General features: G+C 40.7%; 1 protein-coding gene and 1 pseudogene across 5 annotated transcripts in view; one reads left to right on the top strand and one right to left on the bottom strand.

The window, feature by feature from the left end:
* Positions 1-26,032, top strand: part of AIG1 (androgen induced 1) — a 207,904-nt gene that overhangs the window by 110,437 nt on the left and 71,435 nt on the right. Inside the window, exon 4 of one of the 5 annotated variants that reach the window (XM_025049308.1) lies at positions 19,737-19,865. The exons of the other annotated variants lie outside the window; for them this stretch is intronic. Within the exon in view, the coding sequence (XP_024905076.1) occupies positions 19,737-19,760 (24 nt within the window). The 3' untranslated portion in view covers positions 19,761-19,865. Of the gene's footprint in view, positions 1-19,736; positions 19,866-26,032 lie in introns of those variants that run through there. 5 annotated transcript variants of the gene reach the window in all.
* Positions 2,382-2,500, bottom strand: LOC112482576 (annotated as a pseudogene).

Genomic DNA, 26,032 nt, shown 5'->3' with positions numbered 1-26,032 from the left:
CTGGAGCATAATCACCTAGGATCCTTAAAAAAACAAAACAAAACAAAAAAACCTTCCATGTTATAATTCAGGAAAATTGTGACAGCCAACAGAACAGAAGTCAAGGTGGCGGAGCTCTGAGGGAGCTGAAGAAAGAGAGTCTCTGGGAGGAGGGGAGGGACAAGCACCACCGAGGGTCACACACTGCTGATGCAGATGATGCTGATACGGCAGGCCAGCCCCAGAGGAGAAGGTGCAGAGGGACCGTGTCCTCCAGAGCCTAGCGTGGCAGGGCACCTGAGCCTCTCTCTGCACTTGGATAACTCTGTGTTAGTCTGGAGATTTGAAACCACTCCTCCCCGTCACCGATGCCGTAATAAAGAAAACGCAGCTCTTGCTTTGACCATTTAACAAGAAGCAACTGTATATAGTTCTGATCCATTTACTAAGTACTGAATTTATTAAGCATCTATTTTTTGTGCATATTGAATGGGATACTAAAATTATGGTCCCCCCTTATTTCATTGTGGAGAGCAGACTAATGACCCCAAAGGAGTCTGTGTCCTCCTCCTTGTAACCTGTGACTGTGTTATGTTTCACGGCAGAGGCGGAGTTAAGATTGTAGATGGAATCAGCTAACTTTAAGGTGAGGAAATTATCCAAGCGATCACAAGGGTCCCTAAAATGTGGAAGAGGAAAGTAGAAGAGACACCACCAGATAGGTGTGATGTAAGCAAGACTTGTCCAGCCGTTGCTAGCCCTGAAGATGGATGAAGGAGCCACTAGCCAAAGAATACAGGCCCCCTGGAGAAGGCAGGAACATGGATTCTCCCCTAGAGCATTCGGGAGGACTCAGCCTGACAGCATCTTGATTTTAATTGTAAGATGATAAAGTTATGTTGTTTTATGACAGCACATTGGTGGGCATTTGTTAGAGCGGCCACAGAAAACTAATACAATCATACTGTTGGTTTCCTTTAAATCGTGTCAGAAATCACCAAGTTCGTTTGCTTATTTTCTTTTGATCACTTCACACTCAAGCACATGGACGTGCCAGGATGGCAGGGCCTTGACCATGTGTTCATTGCTTTATCCCAGGACCTGGGAGCAGAACTGGGAATACACTGGTGCTCAGTACATGCTTCCTAAGTGTCAAGTGAATAAATGTATGTGAATAAATGATTAGAAATTCTTCTTCTCTCTGGAGCTTCTGCAAGACAGATTTGTAGGAAATAACTAAGGGAAAATGAAGAGTAGTGAGACCCACAAGGTGAATAGATATAAAGAGTATGGTAAAGTTTCAGAAAATATCAAAGGAATTAGGATTTAAACCTTTTGTGCACTTGAAAGGTCCCTGTGATACAGAAGAATGCAGGACTGTAGAAGTAGCTCTTATACAGGAAGACTGGTGTTCAATCACAGAAAAATGTTAAATTCATTTTTTAGGTTGACTTACCATAATGCCACAAATCAGTTTTTATCAGGAGACAATAAAGAATGAAATTAACCTATAGCAGTAAATATAGTGAGAAAACTGGACATCGCAGAGAAACTGGGTAGAGCATTTATTGTGAACTAAAATCAATATGGCAGAAATGTATATCCTGCTAAGGCCTTCACTGCTTTTGCCTGTAAATATTAACAAACAGTTTTCCACATCTATTACATTACAAAGAAGAAAAACCTTAAATTTCAAAACTCTCACAAAATAAAAGCCAAGGTGTTTTGTGTATTTTTCTTTGTCATTCATTTTCTTCATCACTGGTTTGCAGGCACATTTTTAACACTATCTTTATTTGCTTTTTGATACATCACTCATTAACAAATATTAAGCATTTTGCACTTATTTATGAATTTATTTAATTCTACCTGTGAGGCAGTTACCATATATTCCCATTTTTATGGAGGAGGAAACTGAGTCTTTGTGAAAGTTAAGTGACTTGCCTAAGGCCATGCAGTGAGTTAGTGGTGGAGTGTGGATTTAAGCCCAGGCAGTTTAACTCCAGCATCCACTTTCTTATCTGCCCCCTCTTCCACACCTCCCTCCAGACACTGGGCTGGGTCCTGGGGTAGACTGGAAGTACATCAGACCTCGTCCCTGGCCTCATGAGGCTTACACTCTCGTGGAAGAGACAAATATTTATGGTGACCAGTGCTACAAAGGAGACAGAGTATAGGTCACTGAGAGTGAATACTGAGTGGACTAATCCAATTCTGGGAGCACCAGAGGCCAGCCACATTGCAGGTCTCCTATTTATAGTCCACACCAAGAGCTAAGGAATATATATATTTTTTCTTTTTTTAAAAATTTTTAGGCGAGGCAACCCTTGGTTGACCTCACAGATTGCAAGGACCTTGTCAGCTTACAATCCCTTATTTTTTTTTTATTTTTTTATTTTTTATGCTTATATTACCTGGTCTTCCTAGGTGGTCTCCAATCCAAGTACTAACCAGGCCTGACCCTGCTTAGCTTCTGAGATCAGACAGGATCAGGCTTGTTCAGGGTAGCATGGCCGTAGACAAGCTAAGGAATATTTGTACGTGAACATGTATTTGTAAGTGCCTCGTATGTGAACATCGAGGTGGAGGTTGATGAAATGTTATCTGAATGATTTTTTTAAAATTCCAACAATAAGTTAATTTCTACCTTTTTTTTTTTTCGTACTTACACATAGTATGACACCTGCTCTGAAAGTCCTTTGTCTAGCCCAGGGTTTTTCAGCTTCAGCAGTATCGAGTATTTGGGCCAGATAATTCTTTGTTGTGGAAGAAGGGATGCACTGTGGGTGTTTAGCAACATCCCTGGCCTCCTTCCACTGGTAACAATTCCTCCCCTCTCCCGAGTTAGACAACAAAAATGTCTGCAGACATTGCCGAATATCCACTGAAGAGCAAGATCTCTCTGGTTTGAGTAGCACTGGTAACTCACCAATAACTCAAATTCCACCTGTCCTTGAAAACCAACTATCTTGGCTAGTGCATCTGCCTCATTTTCCTCTCCACATTCTCTTCTCAGCAGCACTGCAGTCTTTGAAGCTCAGCAGTTACATTTCCTGAATTCAGCCAACCCCCGCTCCCCTGACCCCACCCGCAGCCAGGCAGAAGTACATCCCCAGAAGGAGATGGGTCAGCCCTCAGCTCTCCATTGTTCTGCACAAGGCTTGATTTGGTTGGGTTTTCCACCTCACTGTGCCCCACAACGTCTCCCTTCTGCATTCTTGAACTCTGAAGATCCTCATGTTTTGAGGCTCAAGAGCAAAGAAAACAAGAACACTGAGCTTAACAGAGCGTATGGAAGGAAGAAAAGGTCAGGGTGAAAAGAAGCATTCTAGAGTTAGAGACTGGTTGAGAACATGGACGTGAACAGGGTGAGGCCATTCCAAAAGACGGCTTCCCGACATGTAGTTATACCTATGCAGGCCTTAAAACCACAAAATGAAAACGTGGCACCATACGGTGCTATGCTTCTGCAGAGAAAGGCAAGATGTATGAGTGAGAAAGAGCTTTACGTATGTGTCTGAGACAGGAGGGCTCTTGAGTTTAGCTCCTATTCAGACCAAAACTTAGAAGCTCCTTTCTGTGCAGTACCAGCATGGAAAGCAGTCAAAGAATAGAAATCACAGTAAATTTTAAAGATATATATGCCCACGGCATAACATCTGGTCTCATAAAATGGCAACTCAAGAAAGCTTAAAGACTTTGCGCTTTTAAGCCAAGAAAGGCAGACTTAACCTGTAAAGCCTATGTTCTGTATGGGAGATGGGGCAGAGGGGAGGAAATGGAACCACAAAAAAGCCTTGTGACCCTAAATCTTAAATATTGGAATGGACCCCTAAATAGATTCCAAGTTGTGCCTACAGCTTTTGATTTTTTTTTTTTGTACCGAAATGACAGCAAAGGTAGTTCTTTTTTTTTTTTTTATGTGTTAAATATTCTATTACAGTACCATTTTAAATATAGTTGTATGTGTTTAGTTACATCGTGGCTCTGTGTTATTAACAAACGTACAGATAATTGTTGTGGCCTATTAAATGCCAGTTACTGTGCCTGGAGATGAAAAGATAAATAAAGACTCCCATTGCTGACTCCAAGGACCTTACAGTCTACTGGGCAAGAAGATGAGGAAACTAACAGTCACGTGTAAGTTTGTAAGTGTCTTGAGAAAGTGTGGGATAGCCTAAGTGAGGGGCAGCTTCTCACACGAACATGGAGGTCAGGGGAAGAGAACAGGTATCTGGAAAGTTCTTTCTGAGAAGACAGAAATCTACAAGAATAATTTAAAAATAACAAATATTATAGGATTTAGTTGATTTGAGATTTTAAACAAGTCTATTTTGAGACTTCTTATGGCTTCCCACATAAATGATGAAAAATGGACTATAATCAAATAGAAAGTTGGAATCATAGAGAAACATAGATCATTCATGAGTGTTTGAATAATTGCCACGGCACTGAACCAAAGAATAATAAAATATATGGTTGATTTTTCCTATTAAGAGAATTTGCCAAAGCCTAATAAAATACTCTTGATATCTTGCCTCATGAAGTAACTGAAGGGAAATGTCTTCGTGTTTTCCTGTGTTTAATGCCACTAATGTATCTTACTGCCAAGACATGCAAATAGTGCCGCCTGGACTGGATTTGGGGGTGACAGGCTGAGCCTGGAATGCTTGTTTCTCTTAACATGCACTAAAAAAAACCACTAGACTTGGGATCAGAAAATCTTACTACAAGCCCCACTGTAACACTAGCTGTGGGATTTTAGGCAAGCCGCTTCACCCTTCTGAGCCTCAGTTACCTCACGTGTAAGATGGGACTTCACAAGATGGCTGCGAGGGTTCAGTGAAATACAGGTTATTTTTATCCCTCATATCTCTTTACTAATTAGCTATTTGGTAAATGGATCTTCTCGTGCCGCCATACAAGATCATACTTTAACTTAAGCATAACTGTGAAATATTTAATGAGAGGCAAATGGAAGCCTTCTGGTTGCTTCTCACCATCTCATCGCACCTCAATCTGTCTTTCCTATGACCGGAATGATCTTTCTGAAACACAGATTGACCATATCAGTCTCTAAGTGATATCCTTCGGTGCCTACTCAGCCCTGTTCAGAGGAAACCCAACACCTTGCTGTTCTGAGGGTGATCTGTGCCATCTCTCTGGCTGATTTCTTGTGCCCCAGCCAGGCTATACATGCTCACTCTCTTTCTGCTCCATGTCTTTGCACGTGCTACTCCCTCATATTGGAAGGCCCTTGCTCCTACTCCTTTGCCCTGCAAATGTCTTCCTAGTTCTTCAGTGTTCAGCTCAAGTCTCCAGACCTTCCTATGTGCTTTCCATGGTGTGCCAATACCGACTCCCAGGAAAACTTCTCTCCCTGAAAGTTTATTGTCCTTGTGCTGGTCTGTCTCCCTTGTTGACTCGGACTCCTTGAGGGCAAGGACTAGGGGTCGTTGCACCTTACCTTTGCCTCACACCATTCCCGGAGCATTGTAGGTCCTCAGTAAGTCTTGCTGAATGAATGAATTGATTAATCACTGCAATGAACTAGTCCTCATGAATGAGATTGGTACTCTTGTGAAAGAAACTCTAGAGAGCTCTCTCATTCTCTTTCTACCACGTGAGGACCCAATGAGAAAAAGGCTGGCTTTGAGCCAGGAACTGGATCCTCAGTAGACACCGAATCTGCCAGTACCGAATCTTGGACTTCCCAGCCTCCAGAATTGTGAGAAACAACTGTTTGTTGCTTAAGCCACCTAGTCTGATAGTTATTTTGTTTTTGTTATAGCAGCTCTAATGGACTAAGACAATTACTGACATAATTGGCTAATATACATACCAAATGATTAAACCTAAGATAAAAGTAGTATTTATGATGCCAGAATACAAATTCTTCATTCTTCTGACGTTTCCACCCCAAAATGGAAGAAGATATGGGTTACCTGTGAATACGCTACTCATGATTTTACTAAATAATGTTTTGAAACCAGGATTGCTACTTACCTCACTCAGCATCCACTCTCTCTTAACTCCAAAATAATAGACTCTATTTTCACTTGGGCACATGGCCACCAGAAATTAAGCAGACAAACAAATAAAAACTTTTATTTCTCAGTCACCTTTGCAGCTAGATATGACATATGGCTAAGTTCTGGCAAATAAAATGTAAGTGGAACTGTTTTGTGGAACTTCAGGAAGGCTACTTAATAAGAGCTGACTATTCAGAGAGGGGTCCCCCTTTACCTTTCTGCTTTCCTGCTTTCCTTCCTTCCTTCCTTCCATCTTTCTTTCCTTCCTTCCTTCCTTCCCTCCCCCTCTCCCTCCTTCTCTCCCTCTTTCCTTCTTTCTTTCTTCCTTCCTTAAAAATGTCATGAGATCTCGGAAACCACCGTGGACAATGAGGTGCCCTTGACAATGAGAGCCACGTGCTAGTATAGCCAGGATATCAAAGCGGAACGATAGACGGAGTCTGTTCTCTGATGATCATATTAATCCTCCTGTGCTACTGCCCTCTGGACGTCTTTGCATGAGGAAGAACTAAGTCGACACTCCAAGGCAGCAGTTAGCAAACTTTTTCTGTAAAGGGCCATATAGCAAACGTTTTAGACTTTGTAGGCCATATAGTCTCTGTCACAGCTGCTTGATTCTGCACTTAGAGTACAAAGGCAACCATGGACAACTCGTAAACAGATAAGTAACTGTGTTCAAATGAAATTTTAATTTACAAAATTCCATGGCAGGCTGGATTGAGTCCGTGGGCTAGAGCTTGCTTGATGCCTGCTCTCAGGTACTGTGATGCTGAGGCTTTTGAGGTGCGTAGCCAAATCTAACCCAAAATAATATATCGTGTTTGGTGAGATGAATCTTTTAACTTGGAAAAGAGAGATTATCAAGATTCTTGTTTAATTTAAAAAAAATGTTTTCAACAAGGGAGACTATTTCTCCCTTATCCTGGTTTAATAATAGACAAAGTTCTGACATATCTTTTTCTGGATTCTTTTGATTATTATGGTCACCTAAATTAGACAAAGTTTTTCTAGGTTTCCCTCAGTTCTATTATATTCAGTTTGGAGGATTCCAGCAGAATATAAATGGGACAGTCATCGGGCATGTGGACAAGGAGAATGGAGGACAAAAAGTAAGAACTGAAGGAAGAACACCATGCTGAGAGCACCTAAAATATGTTTGAATTATACTGCAAAATGTTCAGGCTGACTGGATGATGGCTTATTGTACTCCGTTACCAGGGAGATTGTACAAGCTGAACTGATGTTTGGCTTTTTTTTGAAAGAGCTGGTCTTGAAGATTCTTTTCAACAGAGATTTTGCTTAATGTTTTTAGGAGGTCTTGACTTTTCTGGTTTAGCTCATTCTATGAAAGTGGAACAATATTGTACAGACCAGGAATGGTAGATTGATTTCCCCTTACATGCAAACTCCAACCTATGGGAAGTAGATGTCCAGAACTCTGTATTGAGGATTCTGTGGCTGCATCCAGGTTTTAACAGAAATGGTCTGTGCTTCCCTACTAGTATCTTCCCCAGGTGTGCGGGGGCGGGAGAGGAAAGGTCTCAAACAGGTCCTCACCCTTGGTGTAGACTCTGGGAACATGAAAGCTAGAAGGGAGCCATAGCTTAACAGTCTATAACCTTTAACCCAGCTCTTTACTTTACAGAGGGCCGTATTAAGGCTCAGGAATAACTCATACGGGCGCTAGTTAGTGGTAAAACCACAATTAGATGTTAACAATGTGTTTTTTCATTGCACACTACTACACATATTTAAGATTTTTTTACACTTTTCACTATTTTTTTATAATTTCTTTCTAACAAAGAACTTGAACCAGCTTATTAGTGAGATCTTCCTTGGTTCCCACAAACACATTTCTAGAGCTCTTATTCCTGGCATTTTACAAGCCTGATCCTTCAAGCCCCACTTGGTTCTATGAGCCCTGATAGCCTTCCAAAAATTGCTCCTTTAGTTGTTGGGTTATGATGATCGGAGTCAGTTTCTATTGCCTGCAATCAAGAATTATGCTTGATATGGAAATTGATCCCAGGAGTGTGTTTCAGGAAAAGACTCAGGAAAATAGGAAGAACTGAGAAATGATTACCTAACCTGATTAAGTAGAATACAGGGAAGTCCTACTCAATATCCAGAATACGATATCCAGAATGCTCATGGCACCCAGTGGTGAACGAGTTAGTTAAACACTCCTGTGCTCACCTGACATCAACTGCTCATGGAGGTGAGGACAGGGTCTTAGATTCCCACAGCCACAGAAGAACAGAAAGGACATGAGGGACTCAAGACCCCTGAAGTGAGAAATATAATGATGAACTCGAATCCACATGTATATGGTTCAAGGTAAAACAAATATCCAAGAACTTTTGATGGTCATGTAAAAAGACTCTTTTATGTGACCTCAAAACAGAGCTATTTAAAAAAGAAAAACCCATAAAAGTTGGATCCTGTGGATTTTTGAATCATAATGTTAGTTGAACTCAACACAGTCTTCAGGTTTCCTCGAATGAAGAAACCAAAGAAATTAGAGCAGTTGGTAAGGGGATCTCAGAATACCTAGAAATTTCTGCCCCCATGGGCCTCCTTTGCACTTGGGTGTGGCTTTTCCTCCTTGCTAAAGACACATCTGCTCCATTACCTGCAGGAGTTCTTGCCTGAGAAAGCCATTTTCCCCATCTTTGTTAGAACACCAGAATCTATCTGCTCTTCAAGCCCAAAGCTTTGGAGTGAATTTTAGCCTATGATTTTTAGGTAGCAGAATTTCTTAAGCTCTTACTTCAGAGTAACTTTTATTTATATGAGATTTTGAAGGCCTCCATGAGTGAGGTTCAATGAATCTCTGGTTTAGAACCCTCATAATTTTTCTACTAAAATAAAAGTTTATTGAATTAACAAATCATAGGTACTAAAGTTATACAACCAAAAGCAATTTTTAAATAAATTAATATTCTTCAGTATACTTGGGACTTGCTTTATTAATGTTCATCTTTATTCAATAACAGCTTTATTTTTCTGTTTCTCTTCTAGTTTTTATTATTATTATTTATTTTAAGAGTTATATAACCACATTACCAAAAAACAAAACGAAACAAAACAAAAAACCCACAACCCATTATTTCATTATTGGTACCATTTTGGTTTATTTCCTTCTGAGCTTTTTCATTTGCTTTTCCTCTCTAAACATTGTGATACATATAATGCATGTGTAGAGCTTTTTAAATTTAATATATTGTACACACTTTCACCTCTTAGTGTTCTGTAGCCTCCTTTCCGACGGTTGCCTATTATTGAAAAGAATACAGGCATTAAGTTGTGCTTATGAATTATTGAGGGAAGGAACTCTGCTTTATTATACCAAGCTACTGATAGCTATTCGGTTATCATTTGTTGAATTGAATAATTCCTTGCCCATTCTAAGTTTGTAATACTTTAAACACTATTCCAACAAATATTTTTATTGGTATAGCTTTTCACATATTTTTATTTAAGATAGATTCCCACAAGCGGAATTATTCACCATGTGGTATGACCATGTTTATGGCTCAACACATATTGCCAAATTGCTTTCCTTCTGGAAGGGCTGTATCTATTCACAACATCCCCTGCGATGCATGAGATCACCAGTTTCACTACACCCTTGTCAGCACTCATGTAGCAGAAGGAAATACAGCATCTCATTGTGATTTTAGTGTGAACGTTTTCTCATTTGTGTATTTAGCAATTTCATTTTCTCAATGTGAATTCACTTTAGTAATTCGAATGAACTCTAAATAGAGTGAAGATATTAACTTATATTTATGTACTAATAGCATTGCCTCATTTGGATTTTTTCACACCTAGTTGTAGGATTTTTTGGAACACCTTTACTCTCTTTTGAAGAGAAACCTGTTAGCCTTCTGAAAGTCCCCCAAGCTCTGAAAATTTCAACCTTGTGAAAATGCTCCTCTCACCTTGCTTTAGCTGCCAGTATTAACTGACCCAAAGAGAACCACTTATCCATAACTGCTAATCCAGGAAACACTTTAAATTACCTCATTCTACATGCCAGTATTGCTTCCACAGTCAAAAATAGAATAAAATATCATATGTTCCCCATCGTTACTGCCCTTTTCTAACTAAGATATTTGCTTCTCTTTGACCCAATTATCCTGCCCAACTTCCTGTCCTTGAAGCAGGTGTTTGACATATGTCTTTTCACATCTTTCTAGATTTCTGCCTTCCTCTAAACCTATTTCTGATGTTTTAAAGGAGGGAGGTGGTCTTCCTTCCTTACCAGAACTTGAGTCTAAACAGAACATAGACCATTCCCACAAAAAGGACATCCTTCAGGATCCCTTATTCATTCTTAGCATTTTGCAAATCATGTCTTTTATTGTTTTCTTAACCCTCTGTTACTTTCCGACTCCTGATTCTGTAGTTTACTCTTTCATCAATTTTCAGCTCTAGGAGAGGTAGGAAAGAGTATTTCAACTCTTTTACAATCTTTTCAGAAATTGCTGCCTTAATCCTGTTCCCTCAAACTTCACCCCTAGACCCTAACTGAAACATCTTTTGGTTCTGAGAAAACCTCCGTGAACTACAAGACACTGAAAGCAGGCCCTGTGTTTGTTGTTCAAAATAAATTAAATAGAAATAGTATTTTCTAAAGCATCAGGACTCAGATATATGCCTATAGTAAAGAGAATACACACTGGTTGACATAAGGTTGAACAGAAACAAATTCCGTACTTATAAAGATCAGTATAGGTGTTATATGTAAGAAAACATATGGAGAATTATTAAATCAAGGATACGGAGATGGGTTCTAGTCCCAGTTTGCCATGAATCAGCTCATTGTCCCCGAATAGATCACTTAACCTCTTTGAGGCTCACTTTCCTTTCTTTACCTATAGAACTAGAATCAGTTGGTGATTTTCAAACTTTGGAGTTGCCTTTAGCAAAACAACTCAGTTTTCAAGTAAAAAGTAAAACATAGAACAGACACTTAAGAATTCCCCTGGTTGAAGGCAGGAGGCCGAGAGGCCCATCCTCTTACTCTCTCCTAACCTCCCACTCCTCAGGGTTTCAGAAGCTGCTCCAAGGAGCCCTCCTTCAGATTACCCCCTATCAGGATGTGATAATTGATATATGGACAGACCAGGCTCTTTTCCAGCTCCGATATTCTGTACTCTTCCAGTGGTTAAAATACGAATTATGCTAGGATGAGATTGAGTAGGTTAGATTAGCAGAGTGTCAGGTCCCCGAGTTGAGGCCTGGGCCTTTTGAGGTGTCCATGGATGGAGAAGTGATGCCTCCATCTGCCCTCACTATACAATGTCAATAATATGTCATGGAAATTTTTTTAGTATGAATAATGTGAGTATTTCCTATGTACCATAGAATGTAGTACAGATCATCCTACATTACCTCCTTTAATCCTCACCACCAACCTCATCTTGAACTACTCATTCTGCCCCACTCCCCACACACTGATCTAGCCCAGTGGGGTCACAGGGCATTTGCTCCTTCCTCTGCTAGAGCTTTCTCAAAGCTGGCTCCTTATTTTAGGTTTCAATGCATTTGTCACTTTCTAAGTGAAGTCTTCTTGGCCATCTTAAGACATCCTGGACATTTTGTCTTATTTAATTCACAACATTTATTACTGTCTGCATAAGTATTTAGTCAGTTTGTTAAATCATTATATTTGTGTTTACTTGTATAGTTTCTGAATCTTTCCACACAGACACTGAAATGTGAACCCCCTAGAGAAGAGTGATGTTGTCTGTTTTGTTCATCCCCAACACCTAGAAAAGTGCCTGGCCCACAGTAGATGCTTTATAAATATCTGGTAAATGAATAAATGAACAGGAGATGTAGTTATTTTAACTCTGTTGTACAGGTGAAGAAAGTGAGGCTTTCAGAGAGGTTTGATCACCAACACTAAGGCACAAATCTAGTAAATGGATTCAAATTCAAGTTTGACCTAAGAGCAGCTCTTAACTGTCACTCGTTCTCTCTTCGTGGAACCATTTTCAACTCTAATCAATGCCCATATCTAGTTGGTGGAATGCTAATAAGATAATGATTACAGTGACAATGAAAATTATGATGCCAGCAATTGTGTACCCTGTGAATGTTTCCTTGGCCTCTCCTTGATCACCTGCAGAGAGAGCACACACCACCTTAGCCGGCAGCATGTTCATTGTTAGACACCTCTAATTTTGTAAGTGTTCTCTTATCTTGAGCCAAAATCTACCTTCATGAATCTTCCACTCACTGAGCCTAGTTTATCCCTCTGTAGCAAAACAAAATGAATCTTTTCTAGCTGCCAGGTTGGACAGGAAGTAGGCAGCAGCAGGGAGGACTCTGTCTGGATTTCCCTGGTTTCTTGCCTGTGTGCAAGTACTTGGGACCTCAGGCATTCTCTAGTGGGTAATTTACAAGGTAGTTTACCTTCCATGGGTGCTTTAATTAGCAGAAGTGTTTTTGTTTCATCTTAATTATGGTGCAATTCTTTTCCAGTAGATAAGTGCATTGTTATTAAGGAAATCGGATCCTCGCCACTGGCTTCGAGTGGTCAGTGTTGTCTTCACAAACCACCTTTATATGAAAGAAGTCTTCATACTAGATTCACTTTTCTCTCCAACTCGAATGTGATGAAGATTGATGAAGAGATGTCTGGTAAACCCTCCGAGCTCCTTGAAACCAAGGCTCAATATGAACCTGTTCAACTCTGTTCTTTTGTGGTCTCTGGCTGTAGCTTTTGGCCCTTGAGAGCATCTTAGTCCAAGCTACACTGTGGTCGCTGTGGTTTCCACTGGTGGCAACTGGCTCCCAAGGATATTCCCTATGTTTGAATCTTATATGGCTCATAACTTTTATCTAGATCCAATTTCTTTGGGCTGTTCCACACAAAGAAATAGAGAAAAATGTGATAATAATAGCTAATATTTAGTATGCCCTGTGAGCCAAGAACTATTCTAAATCTCTTACTTGGATTATTGCATTTAGCAGACAATAACATGTTCTAGGAAAACAGTATAGGTCTTGTGCTGAGTGCTTCGCATTCATTGTTTCATTTTATCCTCAATTTCCATTTCCTACCTTTCAGTATTCTAGCTTCCCATATGATATGACTGATTAAGTGCAATAATGCACGTAACGTGCTTAAGACAGTGCCTGGAATAGAGTAAGCATTCAGGAAACATTAACTGTTATTCTTACCATATTTCCTTCTTAATGCCGAAGAGAGTATTTTTGCATCTAGACTCACAATAAAGCATGCATTTTTCTGGCTTAAATCAACACACTATATACAGTAGACAAGATAATAAGGTAGAAGTTGCAACAAGCTGCAGGGCAAGGGGTCTGTGGTCAGGCGGTAGTTCTGCCACTTAATGGATGGAAGACTCCAGCAACTTCTTCAACTCCCGAGAGCCTTAATTTCCTCATCTACACAAGAGATGTGCGAACCCAATGCGCTCTAAGATCCTTTGTCCCCTGTAAGTCTCCCCACATATTTCCTACCATCTCAGCCCACACATTACATTAAAGAGACCCAAATCACTATAATGGAAGATGCTTCAGGAGATGCTTAGTAATGAAGATGAGAAAAGTACCCTCCAGGACCTCTTCCTTCTGTCTGCTCCCCAGAGCCCTCTCACTAGTAGGCAAAGCCATCAGTAACCAGATGATTTAGGCGTTTCCAGGGAAAGCACAACATAAAATGCACTATTGGTAGTATTTTTGTTTTTTTTGTTTGTTTTATTATTCTACTGCATGGGAGGTAGTAGGTTGTGGTAAAGAAAATCTAGGAGCCTTTGAACTTTATTCTAACTCCAGCTCTGCCACTGTCTGGTCCTCAGACAAGTGGCATTTACCTTCCTTGGGCCTTAGTTGTTTTATTTGTCAAAAAGGATTGTTAAAAATGTCTTCCAATTCTAAAAACTCTCTGCCACTAAGTTCTTTATGTAAGAACAATACTCAGATGAAATCCTATGGACAGAAAAGCATTTTGTCTCTCCTTTCTCTTTGCCAAGTGTAATGAGAGTTGGTGTGGAAAAAAAATCTGCTGTAAAAAGGTTCATTCAGCCTTTTCTTAATGGATCGAGTGGTTGGTATTTCTGCTGGCTGCTGAAATACATTACAAATCACAATCTGGAAAAAGTTCCAAAGCGTCCCAGCCTTTTTTTTTTTTTGGATACATCTTTAGGTCTTAAACTGCAGCTCATCCTTAACAACTGACAAAATATTTACTCTGCTCGGTACAGAAAGGGGTAACATTTTCCAAAATATTAAACTAGGTTGGATTCAGAACACAGACAATGAGGCAAAAAGTTGGACCCCTGTGTGAAGCCATGTCGTTGAATCATTTTCCAGAGAGCCACGAGAAACAGAGCCTTAGTGGATGTTTGTGCGGCATGGCAATTCTGAAAGGGGCAGAGGCCAGCCAGCCCGTCTAGCATACCCGCTGGCATGTAGACCAGAGGTTCGCAAAGTGTAGTCCCCGGACCAGCAGCATCAGCACCACCTGGCCACTGGTTAAAGACGCAGACTCTCACAAACTCATCTCAGACCTGCTGTATCAGGAAGACCCGAGATGTAGCCCATAATCTGTGTCATAGTGAGTCTTCCAGGTAAACAAGTTCAGGTAAAAGTGCTCGTAAAAGTTTGAGACCCACTGGTATCAGCCCAGGAAGGCGACAGGTGCTTTTGACCTTTGAATTGAAAGTATAAAACAGCGACGAGACTAGTAACTTAGGTTCTCATTAATAAATTAATTTTTTTCTAATATAAATGAGCTCGTCTGTAAATTTGAACGTTGGGCATACTGCTTTTTGAAATACTTTTCACCAGCATTGCCACCACCACCCCGATCCCGCTGGCTCCCGTGTCCTGCTACACTGACTTCTTGCCCCCACCTACACACTCATGGCAATAGTGTCTGAGTTATATTTGCTTGTCGTTTAGAACAGTAAAAATGTATTGCAGTTTGGTTTAACATACTTGTGCGTAGCTAGTGATTTTGATAAAAACTAATTGCACTTTTTAAAAACTCTCGTTTGAGGTCCCTCCTAGGATTAAAAAAAAAAAAAGTGGACAAAATTGAATGACTGCAATTCATAATTTTCTGTTGTGTCATAATATTTTCTATGACTAGATTAAGATTTATTTTCAATTAAATTACTGGAAGTTGCTCTAGTTGCCAGTCGAATTAAGAAATGTAGGCTACCCTTTTAATGGTTGTATTGTTCTATCTGAAATTGCCAATAATTTCTGGGAGAAATTAAGATAATCCTCACAAATATCTCCTCCTGCCACTCCCCAGTGTCTCAGTTCCACCCCCTCATTCGTCTGTGTTTCCCGCCTGGCCACTACAGGCATCTGAGCTGTGACCTTTGTCCTGCAGTCTCATGCTTGGCAATGTCATTGAGTCTCAGGGTCCTGCATCTGTTGATTTGGAAGGCTCACAAATCCAAAGCTAGAGTGTAATTTTGCTCCCCAGTTCCAGCCAGCATCTCCAACTGCTTCGATATCCTTCCAGCACCTTAAAGACTGTACAGATCACACATCCAAACGAGAACTTGTTATCTTTTAACCTAACCTGTCTCTTTCTGACGTCCCTGTTTCTTTTAATGACCCTCCCCATCTCTTTGCCCTCTATAACCTGTCATCCATCAGGGCCAGGAAACCAAGTGTAGTAGAACATTCATGGGTTTTGGAACCATCTAGATGTGGATTCAGATCCGGTTTCTACCTCCCCCTAGCTACACGTGCCATGAGGCGCCACTTCGGAGCTTCAGCTTCCTCGTGTGTAAACTGGAGGATAGTTTCAAGGAATCAAAGAGGGAAATTATATAAGATTATGATTGTGAAATGTATTGTCCAAACCAGAAATATTAAGAATGAAAGAGGCCATCGTCAATAATTATCCCATGATTTTAAAAAAAAAAAGGCATAAACTCAGACTGTGCCAAGAAAAATAAGACATGTGTTCATCCCATATATTTAGTGTTTTGAGTAACATGTAGTTATGTCCTCAATAAATACCAGTCCCTTTTCCCTTCCTTCCTGCCATTCCGGTATTTGCCTTCTGTGTTTCCTGAATCTGCCCTTCATTTTCTTTCCTCCTGCTCCCAAAGCTGTCCTCGGACCCTGTCAGTTGGAGGATAGTGATATTCTCTCGATTGAGCTCCTTGCCTTCTCTTTTTCCTAATACATTTTCTAATACATTCTATATACTGTTGCCAAATTAATCTTCTGAAACCACATCTCTTAAACCATTCTCTGCCTCAAGACCCTTTAACGACTTCCCATTGCCTACTTAATAAAGTTAAAATGCTCCAGCATGGCATTTAAAAGTCTTCCTGTTCGGGGTCCAACCTATTTTTTCAGATTTAATCCCAAGCACTGTCCTTTCCCCATACAAAGTTCTCGTCAAACTCGACCATTTCCCGGACTGCTTTGCCGTCTCTTGTGCCTTTGCTTATGCTCTCTTCTCTGACTGTCACGTCTTTCCATCCTGTCTCCAGTGTTACAAATCCACTTTGCCCTTCCTGCTTAAGTGTTCCCTTTTCCAAAAAGTCTTCCCCAGTCTGCCCAGTGAGAAGGTCTCCCTTTGCTCCCTAAATTCTCCTAAGGGTGTCCCATTCATATCTTAGAGCACTGGGTGCTTTCTGTTTTATAATATAGTTAATCAGGTTTAGGTTTTAGACACCTCATGGTGAGAAGAGGAAGAGAATACACCTGGCCCATGCCTCTCTGCCTCAGATAATTCTCATGTAAGAGGAATTTAGTAAATGCTTGTTCAGTGAAAGTCACTTTTGCCTTGCCAATAATTAAATACTGCTGTTACCTCCTCAATTAGCCAGAAATTCCTAAAAATGTATAGCAAAGATTCTCATTTATTTTGCTCCTTTTAAGACCTGGAAGATTAAAATCAAGTCAGTGACAGTAGAGTCTAAAATGACATATAATTTTTCCTCGAATCTTCACATTGATGCTATTAGCCTGATTTGCCCAAAAGGAAAAGATAATTTGATAATGTTTTTAGAATTTGTTGGTCAAAGAAGCAAATTTTACACAGGCATTTGGTGAAAGTCAGACATCCACTTTCAACTCGAACATCAGAAAACACTTAAATTCTGTCTCCTTGATGGCCTCTCCTCAAACTCCAAAATGTATGAGACACCTTTGCTTGATTTTTCCTTGTTTCTGTCCCAATTTGAGAAGGAAATTTGTATATATCCTAAGGTAACATGGTTCTACTATCTCTTTTGGCTTCTGTTCATGTAACTGTTTTATAGTCAATATGACATACAGGATTTTTATTAAGAGAACATGTATGGTTAAAGGAATAGGTTTTATCAAAATAAATGTGTTTTTTTTTTTTTAATTTCTGCTCAAAATCTCATTCAGAGGAAGTTGTTTGCAAAAGAGACCATTTAGGAAGGTAATAAAGGAACTCAGTCATGATTTTCTGAACTTCTCTGTTTTGATTTTATCCACTTGTTTGACTTACAAAAGTGCTCTGGTGGTGAAAAAGTCACACCTGTGCAATCTTACCTTAAAATGACAGTTCTAGTTCCCATTCTCTGTAACTTTTTAATTCAAGAGATCATTTTCTTTGCATTCAATAATTGCTCAAACAATTCTGTCAACTGCTGTGAATATTTTTATCCAAAGACTTTTATCTCAGTATGAGTTTTGAAAAATGAAAATATAGGCAGTTAACCTTCATTGCATTGGAATGCTTAGGCCTCAGAGTATGTATCATTTTATGAAAATTATATAGGGACTACTTAACTTAGGTGGCTATTAAAAAATTAATGGAATTACAGAGGGGTAGCGAATTCACATCCCTTCTCAGGAAACGTATGTCATCAAGGCCACCAAGCATGCTATTGCCATAGATAACCTAATGTGCTGAAGAAAGATAATGAATTGTTTTGTCTGAACTTCCGTCATTGAGTTAAGACCCTTGAACACAGATAACGGACTTCTAAGAGGTAGAAGGATTATCTCAGAAAGCAAGTATCTTACCTGCAGTCAGTTAGCCTGTCATAAATGCTTATACTGTGCCTGCTGGATACTAGGCACTGAGTTTTATTGGGATACTTGAGAAACAACCAAGCACGGCCCTGCTGCATGGAGCATGCTGTCTGGTAGAGAGGAGCCGCTACAGCTGTGACAGTTCCTCTGCCCCATGCCTTCCTTCTCCCATATATGAAAAATGCTTGAGAAAGCAACAGTGAGAGGTATTCTTTAAGCATCCTCCAGTTTGGGACCTGGAAAATTCTAAACTCTTTGATCTAATACATTGCAAAATTGAAACAAAACAAAACAGGCTTAACTTTTAGGGCCTAAAATATCTCTATAACTATGCTGAGGTCAGGTCTTCCAATTGGGGGCCAAAAGAGCTGCGATCTCTTTGGGGTAGAATCTTTTTCAACAGAGAGAACGCTTGTGGTTATTGTAGGGGTTTTTCACCAGGGTTCACTGGTGAAAGACTCACTCAGCACCTTCAGTGGTGGGATCACAGAGGTGCTGCACTATAAGGGTACACGTGCATGCACCCCAGGACAAGCCAGGAAGAGCTAGGGCTGCAGAAGAACAGAAGCACACGGGTCTTCAGTTGTTGGTCTTCGTTAATGGGCCTCAGAGGTTCTCCCAAGGCCCACTGCATTCTCCTTTATCTGCTGGATATCTATCAACTAGCTTCTTTAACCTTCTCTGGTTCTATTTTTTTCTCTTCTCTATGATTTTCAAACACTTTTAAGCAGGTTTTTACCTTTCTTCAAGCAACATCTCGTATTTAAAGCTGATACAAGTGGAACTTCGCTGGATAAAAGGGGTGTGGGCTCAGCTCCTCCCACCCAGGCCTCTCCTCATTCTTACGTCAGGCCCTATGTCACCTCCACAGAACCCCAGTGACTTCTTGGAGTATACTTTGAAAACCTCTGCTATGCCCTCAGCTTTGGCTTTCTCATCATTTACTTTTCCCTATGACCTAATATGATCACTTTCTACCCCAAAGAGAGAATCTGATAGGCCCTGTTTTGCTTTTTGGTTTTTTGTAACAGGCTTATTTACAGACTGGACTGTTCATGAATGAAGCATCCACCTTTGAACCGATCAGTGTAGCCAAGGCGGGGGTGTAGTTAAGTGGTGTAAAATGTGGCTCTATAGGGCTGTCCCTTCAACAGGGGCTGAGTAAGGTGGTGGCTTGTCAGGAGCTGTGTGTGTGGCAGACACCGTGACTGCTATGTCTAGTGCATGGCTGAGTGGAACAAGTGTCCTGGCACTCAAACAGGAAGAGTAACCGGGAGAGCAGAAGCATCGAAGAGCCATGGACAAACACGCAGGAGAGAACAGCCGAGGGAGTGGGAAGGAGAGTCTGAGCCATCGTTATGGGGATCCGAATGCCCTTCGCTTACACACGTGAGAGAGACTTAGGGGGCTTTATACTCCAGGGACTGTGGGAAGCTCAAAACCAATAATGATTGTCACCAAAGTGATGGGCGTGGTCTAGGGAACAGAGAAACAAAGGTGGCCTTCATCTGCCTCCTTGTGTAGGTGTGGAGTTAGCTTTTTTGAAATGTGTTCTTTCCATTTTCAAGATGTCAAGTGTAAAACGCCAACTCACTCTCAATTTAAGAATTCAATTCTTATTCCTGGTAGAAGGCAAAAGTTTATTTTGTGGCCACATGAGACATTGCTTCGAAGTATGCCTGACCAGGACGTTTTTGGCAGTGTTGGATCGCACCGGCACCATAGTGGAAACCCAGATCGGGGGCCGAGAGGAGGAACTGTGATTCTCCCAACCAGAGGAAGCTGAATGTGGCCCTAAGTGGGCTCTGTGCCTCCGGCAGAGGGAAGGCCTGACTCCCGCGGTGACCTTGGACTTGGTGGTAAGGCACTGTGAAGAAAGCAGCTCTGTTTTCTACAATTTGAACTGAGTGCTAAAAACATAATTTTGTTAAGTAAATTTGTACTTACGACTCACATTTGAAGACCTTTGCCTCTAGAAAGGAATAAGTCTGAAGAAAGTCATAACAATTCTCTTCCACTTTCTCTCAGCTTCTATCACAAACAGATAGGTGTAGCTTGTTGAGAATTGGAAAAACGATATTTTATTATATACTATACATTTTCACATTTGCTTCCTGGAGGAGGTGATGCTGAAGCTGAGTCTTACAGGATGAGGAGGCACTATCTGGATGGATGAAGTGAAAAAGGCCCCTCTCGCCGAGGGAGCACGGGCATAGCTGTAGAACAGCACTGCCTGACAGAAACGTAATGCAAGCCACAAATGTGAAACAGATTAAACAAAGAAGCAGGTGAACTCAGTTGAATAGTATATTTTAATTCAACAAATCCTAAATATTAACATTTAACAAGAAATCAATATTTTAAAATTATTAATGAAATACTTTACACTGTTTCACACAAAATTTTAAAAATCTGGTGTGCAAGGTGTCCTCTTATGGCACAGATCAATTTGGACTAACCATATTTCATGTGTTCAGTAGCCCTATGTGTCTAGTGGGCCTCCTCTTATGGCACAGATCAATTTGGACTAACCATACTTCATGTGTTCAGTAGCCCTATGTGTCTAGTGGCTGCTGTTGTCTAAACAATATACTGTATACTTGAAACTAATAAAAAAATATAGTTTCAAGTATACAGTATATTGTTTAGACATCTCTATAGTTCATAAGACAATTTCCTCAATTGCTCCCTCCCTCCCCTGGCCCTCCACCTAGCCAACATTAGTGGCTGCTGTATTTGACAGCACAAGTACAGATAATAGAGGAAAAGCCTGGACTAAATAAACACTGAGCTCTTCGACATACCTATAGCACGGGCCGTTTTTGGATGACTGGTGGGAGATGAAAGGGAGGTGTAGGCAGACACCAGACCACGAAGGCCCTAGATGCCAAGTTTGGGGAGTCTTGATTTAATCATGAAGGCCTCCAGGCGTCTTTGATGCCTTTGAGAGGTTTTATGTAGATCAAATTTGAGGTTTTGAAATATTATGCTGGAAACTGCATGAAGGATTAATTGGGGAGGCACGATGCAAAGAACATTGGTGGTCCTTTCTCAATCTGTTGTTTCTCTGTTTAATGGAACTTTCATATAAACTCTAGCAATTAGTAGACAGCTGTTCTCAATTTTCAGTATTTCATGAGTTTTTATCATTTTCTGGGCCTGTATGAGAATTTGAAGGGTAAGGTAGAAGAATTAAGACTACCAGTTTGTAAAAGAGAAAAGGTTGGGGTGTAAACACCGTTAGGCTCAGGCTAAGCAGTTCTTGGCGTACAGTTCTTAGTCAAAGAGACCCTGGCCTCCTGGAACCACTTCGTAAAGCACTATGCCATTACCGAGTGCACATGTGCAGTCCCACCGTCCTCAGTAAGGTGTACGCCGAAGAGAAATTCCCCATTATTCCCTCAAATACTTTCTTGCCAAGATGCTCCTACCCCTACATTCTAGATAATATAGCTTCCCTTTGAGGTATGCATTGATTTTTCGAGGCATCTTCTCTAAAATGATAAATGTCTTAAACAGGTTACATAGTTTATCTCCCTTACCTGCTTATCACTGAGTTCCTTGCTTTGCTTTTCTCTTTATGGCATAAGACAAGCTTCCTGGATTCATTTCTTTCTTAGGATGGCCTATGTTACGGGACCTCTTCTTCTTCTTCCCAGCTATGCTCTCGCCGCTTTGCTCCATGGCTCCATTTCAGCTCCACTGGTTTCTAATCTAAAAGACAGCATATCAGTAAATTTTTATTTGTGGAAGGCAGAGCAAAGGAACACAGAAGCGTAAAATGGAATTTTTTCAAAACAATATGCTGGCCATGCCGCCTCTTTTTTATGCCTAGTAGTTCTCAGGCCTGAGCTAGTCCTGAGCCACACGATAATAACTAAAATGTATATGGAGCAGCTGGCAAGATTGGAGGCCACAAACCAAGGGAGGTGTTTGCCTCACTGATGGAGGAAGTGACTGTGAGTCTTAAGTCTGCCTCCACTCCAGGTACTATCTGACCCGCTTGTCCCCGAAGCCCAAAAAGTGGCTAAAGCACGAGGCGATTCTGATGACTGTCTCACTTCAGGGCATGGACCCTAGGGGGTGGCTCTGTCTGGCACTGCAGCCACTTCTTAAGTCTTATATGTTAACATCTACAGTTTCTTAAATTGTAAAACCAAGTCTTCAGATTACATAACATTGGTGGACTAACTTATTTTGCTCAAATTAGAGCCCAGAAAATTTGGAGATGATTGGCGATTTGATGAGATAATGAAGAGGAAGGAGACTATGAACCCTGTTTATGTCATTGGGGAACCACCTTGACTTTGCTGGACCAGATGCCAGTTACTGCTGTTCTTTCTCCATCATGTCCATAGTTTATCTTTCTTTCAGTTAACAAGAGTATCTGCATTTTGAGTTAAATGCTTCTGGGAAGCCAGCTTTATTGCCTGTCTGGCATCTGTCCATGGTGCTTGAGCTGCAGCACTATCTGAAAACTACTAAGCCCCCTGACACACACCTCTGCCCAGCCTTGTGGGGTGGGTGTGGTGGGGGAGGGGGAGAGTGGACAGTGTCCCTGGTAGGAGAGGAAGACCTAAACTTGGACAGTTTTTCCTCCTGTTAAAGTAAAACACTAGGCAATTAGCCTTTTTAAAGGTAAAGGATTTCTTTTTATGTCTTCTTCACACATTGCTGCTCTGGAAAACTGCATAAAGTCAGTTTCTGTTGCTTTTGTCAATTATCTTCTTTCAAAGGTAGATTTGAGTGATTAGTGATAATAAAATGAGTATCCTTAAAGTGGTTTCCCAAAGCATAGAGAATACCATCCACCTGGTTGGGAACATTAGATACCTTCAAGAACTGTGACTCCAAAGAAAAGAAAATAGTGATTGAGCACTGACTAGGAGGTTTTGTCTGTATATGGGGAAAAAAATAACTACCGGAGAAATAAAGGAAGAGAAGAAATGAATTCATTCGGCCAGTGTCCCCTCACTGGGTCCTCCTTCCTCTTAATCTAAATTTTTCAAGTGTCCTTTTTGGATGAGTAAGCCTTCCTCAGGAAGATTTTGATTAGGGTCCTTTTGTCAGGGAGGAATGGATCCAAATTAGACTCGAGAACCTAAACCAACAGTATTGATAATGGGATGGAATGGGAATACTTGGACCTTTAATTTTGAAAGTCGCCTTTCATGACTGATGGTGAATTTCTGTAACACGTGACATGAGTGAAAACTAACTGGGAGAGAGGGATGAAATAAACTTCAGTCAGGCTGGTTGAAAACGTGGCAAAAGGTTTTACATGCTAAACTCAAATACACTTCCCTTTCTGGGAAAACAAAAACAAACCAAATATTACTCCACAGCCTAGTATGCATGCATTTATTCATTCATTCATCAGTCATTAATTGAGGGCCCCCTAAATGTTAGGTAGATAGTGTTGGGGATTTCAAAATGAATGATATATGATGCTGACTTTAAAGGGGCATATATCAAAATGAATGATATATGATGCTGAATTTTAGTGGCAGAATTGGTTTAGGGAATGGTTACACAAAAGGTAAGAAGGTAGGATGTGTGTGGTGCCGGGGAACCCCAGAAGACAGACTTTTTCTTCCAATGGAATGCTGTGAGGACTTCATTCCATGCAAAACTTTTTTTTTTTTTTTTGTAATAGACTTTGGTATTTTCTTTCATCGTTTCAGGTCTCCATTAGGGCACATGTTATGTGTTTCTATATTGTTCGAAGAAGAGGGGGAGCCTGCAATGTGCTTGGTTATTTTTGCACTTGGTTTGGTTTTGCATGTGGCTAGATTTTATAAAATAATGGCAGAGGAAATCTGTGGGAAATGTACACATCTACAGGATTTTTCTGATTTGAAGCTAAACCTGTGCATCGACGAGGCAGTATATCAGTTTAAGCTCCTGGAATGAAGAACAGTGGCTTTTTTTCTGCTAAATGCCTCCCCCAGGCTCCCCATCTTACTGCCTTCTCCCCTGATACATTTTTCTTTTCATGTAATCAGTAAGCCCAAAAGGAAGTGTGATTGATCTTTTACCTGACCAGGATATTTTGGCTTATTTGATCCTGGGAAGCCTCTGTGGGCTTTACAGGTTGTGCCAGTTCTGAGGAGTAGAGCGCGTATGGCTGGTGTCCCTCTTGGTGACCTTCACGGCCATCTGGGCCAAGACCTGCGTCTGCCCGCTCACCCCAGCATGGCTGGGCCTCAGCGGTGAGTGTGCAGATGCTTTGCTGGGACTCTGCTTCCCTGACTCACGCCATCTGTTGGTAATTTGTCGTTATTCTGGAGTCAGGGGTTTTCAAAGGTTTCCATCTCTGGAGTCCCTTAGTGAGGTGCACTGCCTGACCGTGGTTTTCTGACCTGTCAGGTCTGGGGACAGGCCCCAGCGCTGAGTCAAGCGGCCGTGAATATAATGGCAATGTTCTGTGCACTTTAGAGAGCTTCACACCAAGTTCCTGCCACCTCCTGAGCGAGTTTCACTCTTCATGGGACTTGTTTGAAGTTCAGCCAAGCTGGCAGCCATGGGGTTCCATTTTTACAAGCTCTAGCAACAGTAGGTTTCAGTCCTTTGTGTCACCATGCCATCTGCTTAGCTTTTTTCCTCTTCAAACTGTAAGCAGAATGAGCTACCTACACCAAAAATGCACCCCTCCCCCAGTTAAAACACATTTGCATCAAGTCAACCTATATGACAGTTTTGTCTGTTCTAAACCACATTTCTTCTCATAGCTCCTTAAGAAATTTTATTTTCACCAAAAACATAGACAATATTAATAGTGAATATATATTAATTTTTCTACATTCCAGGTACTGTGCTACATGCTTTATGTTCTCATGATTCCATTTTATCTGCAAAAACCCAATGAAATACTGTTTCTATCCACATTTTTCCATATAAGGAAATTGGGGTTCAGATAGGTTAATTAACGTACCTGTGACCATGCCACTAGTAAATGATGAAACCTAAATATAAGCCCCACTGCTTGGCTCCTGAGTACCGTTTAACTTTTTTTGTGTACTACCCCTCCCTTGATATTAATTATCCAATGCTTTAAATTTCAGTGCGTTTGACTAATTAACCCCTTACTTCTTAAATATAGCATCACACATCCATTAACAATTCCCATTTATTCATTCACCCAACAAATATTTATTGAGCATCTGCTGTGTGCTGTGCATCCTGCTGAGTCTTGTCTCATGGAGCTTATAGTTGGGGCTACATTTATTTATTTCACAAACCTCTATAAGGAATAGTAGTGTCACTGTGCTAGGGACTGGGGCTCTAAAGTCAAAAACAATACCATCCCTTAGCCGTGTTACATTCAGAGTTAAGCTTTCCAGTATTTCGGGACTCTGAGGAATCACAATTCCAGGATTAACACTCAAAAGAGCTGGATTCAAGCGCCAATATTTATGATGTGTGTCCTGGCCAAATCCTTGAACTCCTCTCTCTCTCTTGGTTTCTTCATGTATTGAATAGATACCGTGTAAGGTTACCTCCAGTTATAAAAAATCACTGATACTCTAACTGGAATTAGAAGGAAGGCTAGGGTTTAAAATTGTGGGAAAAGGAAAGAAGTCTAGGTTTATCAGAGAAGCAGGAAAAAACTTTGAGAAGCACATTAATTAGAAAGCTTTTGGCTTCAAATAATAGAAAACATGACCAATGACTTAGAAAATTAGGAATTTATATTCTCACATTAAAAAGAAGTCTGAGGGGAAGCATTTCTGGTGTTATTTCAGTTGCTCAACAATGCCACCAAGAACTTAGTTTCTTTCTAGGTTTCTGATCGGCCACCCTTAGTGTGTTGGCCTTTTGTCCTCAAAGTTATTGTCTTGTGGTTACAGAATGGCTCCTGTTGTTTCCATAATTATTTTCTCATAATGGTGTCCAAAGCAGAAAGGAAGCCACAGGAGAAAATTCCTTTCTCCCTAATGTGGCACTTTATTTTGTATTTGTTGTTTTCCCTTTGGAATAGAAGCCCTCTTCCTGCT

This window comes from Pteropus alecto, unplaced genomic scaffold (assembly GCF_000325575.1).
Source record: "Pteropus alecto unplaced genomic scaffold, ASM32557v1 scaffold185, whole genome shotgun sequence".
Lineage (NCBI taxonomy): Eukaryota > Metazoa > Chordata > Mammalia > Chiroptera > Pteropodidae > Pteropus > Pteropus alecto.
The sequence above is the reverse complement of the archived record's forward strand: the minus strand, read 5'-3'. Positions and strand labels throughout refer to the sequence as shown.